Source organism: Microtus ochrogaster, linkage group LG7_11 (assembly GCF_000317375.1).
Source record: "Microtus ochrogaster isolate Prairie Vole_2 linkage group LG7_11, MicOch1.0, whole genome shotgun sequence".
Classification (NCBI taxonomy): domain Eukaryota; kingdom Metazoa; phylum Chordata; class Mammalia; order Rodentia; family Cricetidae; genus Microtus; species Microtus ochrogaster.
Window position 1 is genome coordinate 12,292,830 of NC_022032.1, and position 11,359 is coordinate 12,304,188.

Consider the following 11,359-nt stretch of genomic DNA (forward strand, 5'->3'; position numbering starts at 1 on the left):
GCTAAGATTATTTTTACTCTAAAATTATAGGGAGCCATGGTAGTTTGGAAGAGTCATCAAAAGGAACTTTTCTGATTTCTGACTCTCACTGTCAAAGCTTCATGACACACATGTGGAAACATGTGTACATTATATTGAATGTAAAACTTGGGCCAACGACTTCCTCAAAAAAGGGAAGCCTTACCGCTCCCACGTCATACAAGAGTAAAATCACAGGGATAACAGATGCGGATAGAGACATACATACACATATTCAAGCATGTTATGTATGTGTGTGTTTATAAACACACTTGTTATATGTTCAGTGAAAAGAGGAAACTGACTAGGCAGTGTACTGTTTAAAGGGAGAATTTCCTGGAATGTTGAATGAATATATAAATACTGGCGTGAAACACAGTTTACAATGCCTGTATTTACCTTACTACCTCACTTCTGAGTTCTTTTTCTTACATACACACCCATACCCACAACCCCCCCCCCCACACCACTATTGCCACATTCTCACAGAGGCTTCTCTGCCTTTGGTTTTTGTGTTCACAGAAAATTATGGAAAAGAGATCAGTATGATGTCCAAGGTTTATGCATCAAGGAAGGGTTCACTTAGAAACAGTTCATAGGCATGCAGAAGGAGCATGACCCTGACAGAATACAAGTTAGGGTGAAATAGCATGGGTGCCCTTCTGGGTTTTAATGCAACGAGAATAGTGGTAACTTCCTGATGCAAAAAGGAGAAGGAGAGCCAGAGAGGAAGAAGCCCAGGAAGATGAAGGAAGGAAAAAGAGAGGAAATATAGAAAGAGGGAAGTGAGCGAGGGGGGCGGGGGTGAAGGCGAAGGAGAAACAAGACTAGACAGGGCCAGGCTCAGCAAGCACCTTCCTCTAGCCCTCACGCCATGCTGCCCATTTTCTATAAGGATTGTGTTTTGCTGTCAAATAGAAGCATAGCTACTGGATTCCTGACATGACCTTTAATGTATCTCTGTATCATGTCTGCTGTCTGCCATAGTGTCTATGGCCAGGTGTCCACCTGGCAGAATAACCCCCTTGGGTTCCCTTTGCTTCAGTGGGTGTCTTGGTTGACGTCTCCATTATACAGTGTCTGGTTAACGTCTTCTTGGTTGTACGGTCTGACCAACACTCCTCTTGAGTGTGTAGTGTATAACCAATGCCCTCTTGAATGTATGCTCTATGATCAATGTTCTCTTGACTGTATACTGTATTATTCATATTCTGTGCTTTGTTGTTGTACCAGCTTCTTGAAGATGGAATGTTCAGCTGTAAAATTTGCTATCTTTTTCTTTTACATTAAGCTTATCCTTTGACAACTTCATATGCGTGTGCAAGACATTTTGATTTGTCTCATTCCACTGTTATCTCCCTCCCACCCCTGCCAATTCCTCCACCTCACTACAAATAGCTTTCCCATGTTCATGCTCTTTTGGTTTTGTTTGTAACCTACTGTTTTTAAAAAGGGCCACGTGCATGACTCCGTCTGAGCCTGATGGGCTCAACAGTGGGTGAAGACGGTGATTCCCCCGGCCCAGGTACCCACTAACAGCCAATAGCTCACTAGAGAGGGTGTTACCTCCCATTATCTCCATGCTTTACTCTCTTTAACAAGTCATAGTAAGAAATACTAATAAGATTGCTTGGCATACACTAGTAAAATCACCTCCAATATAAAGTAAGAGACAATTCTTGAATGTCTTTTCAACATCCCAGTATGTCACAATTAATTTGGGAAAATTTGTGACAGCAACATCAATACAGATTTCTATACCTTTTGGCAATTTTCACATTGATATAATGGATACCTGCATTGAGTAGATGATAGCTAATATTCAGATTACTAAAATCTGTCAACATAGTAAAGTTAAGGCAGGCACTTCAAATAGCTAATCATATCCTATTGCAATCATTAACAAAGAGAAAGCAATGGATACGCGTTCACTTATTCATGCTCAGCTCAACTTCTCTGCTCGTATACAGTTCAGGACCCCCAGCCCAGGCAAAGGTGATACTCCCAGTGGTCTGAGATTTCTACACAGATTACCTTGACAAAACAATCCCACAGACCAACCTAATGTAGACAAGCCCTCCTTGAGACTCCCAGTGACTTTAGATTTGACAGCTGCCGAAGCAAGAAGCAAACAGCACAACTAGAAAGCATTAAATAAAATAACAATAATACCACATTTTAAATACAATCCATTTAGCCCTATTTTTCCTTTCTCTCAAAAATTTAGATCAAAAATGCATTTTTAAAGATACTATTAGACAAAAGGGAGTCCTGACTTCTGGGTTGGATCTCTGAGAATTCCTGTGGGATCCCACATCACAGCGGACAACCCATTTTAGTCCTATAACTCATGGACACTGAAGTCTGAGCATAATTGTGCATGCAAACTGAATTATTAAAAGCACAACTTCTTATTTTAGCTCACTCTGATCTCTTAATCAGCCAAGAGCATCCTGTTTTAGATCACTATGTGTTTTTCATTTTTTGTCGCTTAACTTTGAAAAAGAGGTCAACAACTTATTTTTTTAAAAAATGGTTAAAAATATGACCTAGCATTTTGGAAGTTAGTCCTTTTTTTCCTTTAAATAGGAGAAATGCCAGTTACCAGGGAAGATGTACTACCAAGCCTGACCTGTATCTGGAGAGAGGATTTCTCTAGGTTCTGTGGCTGAACCGGATCGTCTCTCTTATTTATTCCTCTCTACAAGTTTGCTCTGTTCAAGAACAGATCTGGCCCCAAAGGGACCTGTAGGGCAGCTTAATCTGGAGCTCTTCAGTCTTTATATTGAGGCTGTGTAGAGCGAAGGAAGTCGTGATCGAATGTGTAAGAAGTGGGTGAGGACCACAGTGAATGTGTGCGTTGATAATGAGCACAGTTACATCAAGGGCTCCGATGCCTCAGGGACAAAGCCTCTCTCCTGGGTAAGTGCTTCTACTCTGGGATAACTTCAGCCCTGAGATTGTTCTACTACAGCAACCCCCTACTGAGATACCTGCTGCTGCATTTGTCTGTATTCCACAGCCCTGCCCCAATATTCAGCTGTATCAAACAAACCCAGCTCCTCCATTCAGATGGATCAAATAGAAATGCTGGGTTTCCAGGTGACTGGGGCAATTGGTGTTGACCACTGGAGCAAGCACAGCTCACCCTAGCCTGGATTTTCTCTGTATACCCGTGCATCTGTTCTTTCTTCATTGTTTTGTCACCCAGCCTGGTTTCCAGGACCAAGTGTTGCAGAGTGTGACAGCAGATCTCTCTGCTAGAAGTTTCTCTCCTCCTAAAGCCAGCAGCTTGCGTGGTGCAGCTCATGCTATGAACGCAGCAGGCTAGTGCATGTTTTTCAAAGCCACACAAACAACTCGCTGCTACTGTCCCTTGTGTGTGTGCTGTCTTCCACATCCCCTATGATGGAAGTTTAAAGATTCTCTCAGTGATGAGCTTCATATATCTCTTAGAGTTTGGAGCTAATCTGTAATTCTTCCTTAGTAAAATGAGGTTTACTAGACGCAGGCTGTGCTCCTTAAGCCCCAGCCAGATGTCATGGATGACAGGTAGGCAAGGATTCTGTCTGTCTTCTGTTTGTCATTCAGTGTCCAGTGTAGTGTTTGGGATACACTAGATCCTCAATAAATCTTTGTAAAATGGATTACAGATAGTTGACAGGTTTGAAGGCTCCCAGACATTGTCTATGAAACTCATGAATGTGTTTTTAACATATTTCTCCCAAATCCTTTCATTTAAAGGAGACTAGAAACAGTTGTATTCCTTCTCAGGATGAGTGTGAAGATGAAATGGGAAAATTTCTCTAGACCTTTCAGTACAGCCCTGGCGCTCAGCCGGCACCCATGCAACACATACACATGGTGGCAGCAGCTGCTGGCAGCCACCACCCTTAATTCACAACCACAATAGATCTGGGGTCTAGCCTTCAGCTCAGAAGAGTAACAGTGGTACCACCATCATGAGCCTGATTATGAGGGGACAGGAGTAAGTCTGGCCTTTACTGTCATTATGTCTTCATCAATCATTCCAGGCAAGCCCTTGAAACTATCCGTGCTTCGTGAAGACCCACAGGGAAGAATACTGAGGGACCAATCAGTACGGGCCTTCACTGTGACACAGGACTCCAGCACGTATCATGTGGTTGCTGGGTCTTCCCTCCTTGAGACTGACAGGTTACTTTAAAAGTAAGTAAGTGACTGAACCAGACATCGAACAACATTTACGGTTAACCCCAATCTCCATCTAAATCATTCCTCTGGAGCAGGGGGCTTCCACAGGAATGTTCTTTTAAACCCAGTTTGTGTTGCATAGCACGGCTTTAGCCTCTTAATCAACACATATGTCCCTCCTACCATGGTGTTGACTTTAGACATCTAGTTATTTCATTCCCAGAGACCTTTGGCAAGGGGGACTGCCACCCGTGGATATCACTTTCAGGAAAGATAAGAGCTACAGCTGTTTTGCCCCAGAGAGGGAGGGATGTAGGACAACCCCTTTCCAATGCCGGCCTTGACATTTAGTACCCTTTCCACACCAGAGCAGAGCTTGAAACCCAAGGGTAGCTGCCTCTTCTTCTTTACATGCTCGGTTCTATCCATACAGCGATGGGCAAAGCAGGTTCCAGCTTGCCTGGGACGATGTCCAGAGATTGCCCATCTAAGGGTGACAAACCCACATGCAAGGTTGATTTCCCCATTAGTGTGAAGAAACGGTTATTCTGGTCACTTCCTTTGGGAGTTCGCAAAGGTCTGTTAAAAAAAAAATTCACTTCCTTTGGGTCTTTCACTGTCGCTCTTCAGAGGTATAGAAATAGGCTCATTTGCCACTGAAGTTTTACTTGTTAGCTTGTTTGGTTTTGGGACTGATTGAGCTGTGTCTGCTCCAAAGCCCTAGGCAGATTATTGTGATAGCATGCTACAAGGGCAAAGAGTCTCAGGAAATAGGACAAGAAGCAAAGGAGGGGGGGGTGATAATAACAAAAAGAAAGCACAGGAGACTGTGCTTTCTTTGTATGCCAAAGGCTCCTCTAAGTGTGCCTGATAGTAGCTCATTTAATTCTTAATCATTTATTATGATCCTGATTTTGTTATCACCCTTTTCGTGTCCACAATCTTTTTTATTTCCCTGTTTATTAAAAACATATTATTTTCTCATACAATATATCCTGATTTCTGCTTCCTCTCCCTCTACTCCTCCCAGTTCCTCCTCCTCTCCAGATCCACTCCCTTCTGTATCTCATCAGAAAAGAACAGTCTTGTAAGAGATAACAACCAAACATGACAAAATAAAATATCATAAGACCAAAGGGAAACTATCACAGCGAAGTTGGACGAGACCTGCTAACAGAGGAAGACAGTCCTAAGAGACGACGCAAGAAATAGAGACCCACCCGTTCACACATGCAGAATTTTCCCAAAAACTCTAAACTGACAGCTGTAATCTATGTGCAGAGGACCTGGTGCAGAGGCCCCGTGCTTGCTGCTTCAGCCTCTGACTTCACGCCATCTTTGAAGAGCCACACTCTTAACTCAGGCAGTCCCAGGCACAGCTGCAACCCCAGTCCCCATGCTAACAAACATCAAAGCCACCTCTGACACCGTCTCCTCTCTTTATCAAAATAGTAAATTCAGCCGCTGTCCCCTCACGTCGCAGTGGTTCACGAAGCAACCTAATGGTTGGCTGTCTCGCTTTAAAAGTCTAGAGTAGGGCTGTCTTTGTTTACTGCATATTTTGGGGCACACCTCACTCCTGGTTAAAAGGCATTCCATGTGCCTTTACTTGCTTTTCACTGTGAATCAGGGGAGCGCGGAGCAGTTCACAGAGTCAATGGTTGTGGTTGCCCCACATTGGAACGGGGCCAGAATCCTTAAGAACGTGTGCCTGCAAATCAGGCCAGACACTTACATTGCTGGCTTGTTACAGACTCGGTCATTTGAAACACAGAGATCTCTTTCCCAAAAGACATACGATAGTAAACGCACAATAAAATACCCCAGGGACCCAATCCAGTGCACACACACATCTATGGTTTGGTTTATGGCAGCTAAATTCATCGAAGTTGAAATTAGCCTAAATTTTCTTGCTTCATAGTCAATTAGCCTTTCTCTCTTTCTTAGGTGCTTAGCTGTGGAGACAGCAGCCTGCCTCGTGCCTCAACATTTGAGGCATTTAGACTTCCCCCTCAGATATCAAGATATCGTGGCTTCAATAGAGACATTGGATTCCCTTTTCCCAATCTATGTGTTTTTATTCTGTGCATTGATTTCGCTTTACTAGATCTTTTGAAAGTCAGCACAGATTTCCCTTTTAGTTTATCAATCCCTCTTTCCAGGCTGAAGAAAGTTACTACGCATCCCAAGTCTGGATTTGCTCTATTTTCAGTCTTTTTAAAAACTAATTCTGTCTTTAATTTCAAGTTGTTTTTATTTTTCTTTAGAGTCGTTTTAACCGGTGTGTACAATTTTGTTAAATACACATCAAGTTCATAGGCAGCTCACTATGAGAATCTAACATCACAGTAATAAGGGTTAATGTTTATGGGTGCCCTTTGCTGGAGCTACAGCACTTGATACCCCACTGGGTCAAGAGCTAGCACACAGCAAAGCTGCTGGCAATATTTGAAAACCACCATAAGCACCCAACAGTCTATGAGTAGAAGCAAAGGATTCAGGAAGTTGGACAGGAAAAAAAATCATACATCTATTTTCTTAAACTCTCTTTGCAGTTTCCCCAGTCCTGAATGTAGACGAGCTGTCTTTCCTCTTTCCATATTAGATGTCCTTGGGACTTTGTTACCAACAAAACTATGCTTTTCCTTCTCACACTGCACGGCTGCATATATCACCAAATGTCTGTATCCACCCCTTCTCGGCAGTTCTATGGATCTGAGCTCACTCTGATCAACATAATGGACATATTTTTTTTTTCTGTCTACAGATGTTCCTATGACCTCAGTGGCCAACCACTGGGCACCTCTGGGCATTACCGTCCTTCAGTAACCAAATGGTAAAGTTACAGACTCTACACAGGTGGCCCAGCAATGGCCATTGCTCTTTAGAATTTTCTGTTTATACTGGTCAGTGACAAAGAGCGAAATTAAGGAGCAGGGCAGCAAACACAGGTTAGTTCTTAATGTAGCTAAACCACAGCGGGTTGTACACTGGAACCTTTGAAAGTGCCATTTACTTTATACCCAAGTTCTTATATTAAGATCATCATACAATTAGTTCATAATAAATTACTATATTTTACCACTGTGAGGTGCGAACACATCTGTAGGTATGTTTCATTGTAATTGGTTTCCTTCATAATTCTCTATATTTTATTTACACATTTGTAAATATATTGAGAAGCGAGCCACAGGCATTATCAGAACCCCACAGAGATCCATCTTAACATAAGGCCAAGAAGCCTTGTGGGGAGCAATTAGGAGGCAACTGATTTGGGGGAATGAAATACATTTTGATGCCAAGATGTCCAGGAACCAAATAGGAGGGAGATGAGTGGGCATCACAAGGTGAGTTGTGCTTAGACTGTAAGGACCTCAGAGAGGTGTGAGAAAAGACACTCAGTTCAGCAGACAGGGCTGTGTGCCCATCAATCAATCACAGCCATGCCCGTCAGTCACAGTCATCCTCAAGTTCCCACTCAGTGACACAACTGCTCCCAAGAAAGGGTTGGGGACATGGGTCAGAGAAACTTAGGGGTGGTGGCTGGGCACAGAGTGGGGAATAAATAGAAGTGGGTGAAATGAAGACTATCTATTCTGTCGTTTCTCACAACTGGGTAGCCTTTTCCTCCTTTTCCTAGTTGGCGGTTCTGTATTTTGCTTTTTAAAGAAGGCAGATTCTTAAAAACGACAGAGTCCTTACAGGATTTTGAGGCAACGGGAGGTAAATGACAGGTTTTGTACATGGCATAATTTAGGGCATCATAAATAGGAACTATTAAATTATGGGCGGGGAGAGAGAGACAGAGACAGAGACAGAGACAGAGACTGAGACTAACCAAGACATGGGAGAGACAGAGATAACCTAAAAAGAAAGCTTAAAACTTCTTCCCATGACCAAACTCTTTGCCTGGGTATAGACAGCCCAAGCCTCTGGTGGGAGAGAAACTGGGTTTAAGTCACTGGGGTCATCATCGTCACGGCAGCCGCCTTCCAGTCACTGTGTGCAGAAGAACTTTCCACTAGATGCTCCCAATTCCCATCCCTGCCACCTCATTTGTTTCACAGCCAAGAGGGAGGTGGGGACTTTCCCACTACCCTCCGTTCTGCAAGGGAAGGCCAAGTGGGGTTGTTGTATAGTGAAGATTCTCACTGCGGTGCAGAAAAGTGAATCTCCATGAACTTTGAACAGCTGTGGTTCAGTGTTTCGGCCGGTGGGAGGGCTGAGTGCGGAAATGCCGGAAGGGAGGAGGCGGGAGTAAGAACTCTTGAGGGTTGCAACAGACCAATCTCCAATTTACAAACACTGACAGTGTCAGTCACGAGCCAAGGGCCAGGGAGTAAGCTATGGTGCCCAGGTCCCCAGTCATTAGCGTCAGTTGTCACCCAGGTTCTTTTTCTCTGCCCACACTTCCACTATATAAACATGGTAACGTGAAGAATTCCTTCAGCGTAACTGGAGTAGTAAAATCCTATTTGCTGCCAGAGCTAGGGGAATGCTTCATTTTCCATCACATGCCAAAAGTAATGGCTGGTCTCCAGGTGGTTTGTATTAATGACTTTCTATCGGCTCCCGCATGTGGACTCCACAAACAGACTGTTAATACACAACCAGAACCAAACCAAAACAAAACTGGGAAGGACCCAGAACTTCCAAGTCAAGATTTTTGAATTTCAAGTTATTGTGTCATAATTCATAATTCCAAGTCACATTCCCATCTGTCCTCAGTTGTCACACTCTAGGTTTTATGAAAATCAAAGAGGAAATCCAAGAAAACAGTCATGTTTCAATTTGCCTAAAAAGATTCAAGCTAAAACAGAAAACCATAATCAAACATTGCTATATTAGTAATAAGAAATAGTTCTTTTCTTTCTTTTTGGGGTCAAACAATTCTAGTTGGGTATCTTGCATATCTTATGTCTTTGGCTTCCTTCCGTTAACTGCAGCTTGTCGTTGGATAATTGGGAAAGTTTGATTGCTTTAATTAAGACATCCCATTTTGTTTTCAAACGGTAATAACATGGTAAAATTTAAAATAATTGTTTTTTTTTGTGCCATGCTTTCTGGCTAAATTTAATATTGTTCATCCTTTCCTGGTCATTGGAAAGTATTATTTAGATCAACAGAGAAAAGAAATTTCATTTGTTATATGGTGTGGATCACGTGTCTAACCTCAGCCTTGGAGAGGTGAAGGCCAGCCTATGATACAGAGTGAGACCTTGTCTCAAAAGGAATAAACAAATCACACCATTCCAACCAACTCAGCCTACCGTGGTATGAAACTTCATAGTCTGCTTTATCACATTCTCACATCTTAAATTCCCCCTGTGCGAGTCCGTCGAGACAATCTCTTGATATCAAGCGACCTTTGTCAAGAACATCGTCCAGAAACCTGGTTCAATGTTTGGCGGCGTGGTTCAAGCTTTTAACTATTCCTGGAGTCCGTCCAGGATTCGGAAAACAACAAAAAGCCGAGACAACATACTCTTTGACCCCTCCAAGTGGATGGCATAGTAAATAAAGCTCGCTTAGAGCACCAACGAGGAGCCCTTGAAGGCTGTTGGAATACCGCTCTCCTCCCAGGGTCGTATGCCGCCAAAGTGAGAATATACTATCGATTTCAGAATATTCTTCCTACCAAGAATTAAGCTGATCTCATGTTTTTTTCCACTGGGGTCCTTCAAACACAGTCCTGCCATTTGGCGCCTGTCACACGAGCCCAGGAATATCCCAATTACACCAATGTATGGATGTTTTATTGCATCTCAACCGGCTGCTTCTGGCTTACCTGCTACCCTCTTGGAACTCAGAGCTTTAGTTGGAGGAAATATCAGCTGAGGGAGGCAGGGTGGGCCTCCCACTAACCCTGCCAGGCCCCTGGCCTGCCCCAGTCAGGCCAGGCCACTTCAGGCCAGACTGCTCAGATGACCCTCGACCGAGGCTCTGCAGCGCTCAGGGCCACCGCCTGCAGTTTGTCATCTGCACCGCTGATTTCCTGACACTCCAAAGGACCTTGCTTTTCTTCTCAAGGTTAAAAAAAAAAAAAAAAAAAAGCTCAAAACCCTTAACTGGAAACAATCAGACCAATAACAAGAGGCAATAAAAGAAAAAGAAACACCCCCACCCCCAAAATGTAGAGGACCAGAGACTGCTATATTCCAGCTGATTAGGTTGTTAATTCGCGAGTTAATGACAGAGTCGGTGCATTCAAAAGCTTTCTGGTTAGTTCCTGGCTCTCCCCCATGCTCCTCACCTGCCAGCCTTCGCTCTCTGGTGTTTTTCCAGATAGCATCCAGCGCCCTGGCGGTGGAGTCCCTGATGTGGTCGCTAAAGGACCTCCGCAGCGGGGCTCGCAGGGGCCGGGCCATCACGTGGTCCTCAGGCTCTCCCATCCACCCGCGAGTGACTTCGGGCGGACCCCCGGGACCCTCGTTCCTCCCCGACGCTCAGGACGCAGGCATTGCGGCTGCCGCTGCGGCCTCCGGACGCGGCTGCAGGCGGCCTCCTGGCCCACAGCCCAGCGCGCGCCGCGGCCACATCTGGAAAGGCTTAGGGCCAGCGGCTCCCGCGCCCGCTATCGGGATGCGCCCAGCCAGCCTAACCCAATCACCTCGCTCGCTATGCGGTGCCGCTTCCTAAAGATGCCAGCCGCTCCTTCCTTGCGACCGACCGAGCATGGAGCAGGGCAGGTAGCCCTGTCATCCAGGTTTCTTCTCATCAACGATTGACGTCCCTGATCCCAGGTTTTTAGAGCCGACTGGCTTTGAGACCAATGCTCGCTTTGAAGTTGTGGTTACACGGTAAAGCAGGCACGGCTGCACTGTTTCTTAAACGGTAACCTCAGTTTTTGAAACAAAATATTCACCAGCTCCCTGTATTTCCTCTCCAAGCTGCTTCTTTACAGTCAGTGGTTAGTGGTTTAGCCTGATAAGTCCCGGCTTTGCCTCAAAATTAGATTCAAATATGCCCAGGTTTTGCAACACCAGCTTTCTGAGTAAGCAAACTGATTATTGGTTATATATCAATTATCCATCTCAGAAGATTTTTTAAAAAATAGGTTCCAGGCAGTTTTTGTACAGTTTTTGGGAATGAAATGTGAGCCAATTTCTCCCCCCCCCCAAGACATATTATTGCGTTTCTAAAAAGCCAAGCATTTATGCCAATGGGT

The 11,359-nt window shown here is 44.3% G+C and overlaps 1 protein-coding gene across 1 annotated transcript in view; it reads right to left on the reverse strand.

Moving 5' to 3' along the window:
• The window catches only part of Dlc1 (DLC1 Rho GTPase activating protein), a 155,338-nt gene extending 144,256 nt beyond the window's left edge, over window positions 1-11,082 (reverse strand). The window contains exon 1 of the mRNA XM_026786876.1: window positions 10,445-11,082. Within this exon, the coding sequence (XP_026642677.1) occupies window positions 10,445-10,583 (139 nt within the window). The 5' untranslated portion in view covers window positions 10,584-11,082. The remainder of the gene's footprint in view (window positions 1-10,444) is intronic.
• Between the last annotated feature and the right edge of the window lie 277 nt (window positions 11,083-11,359).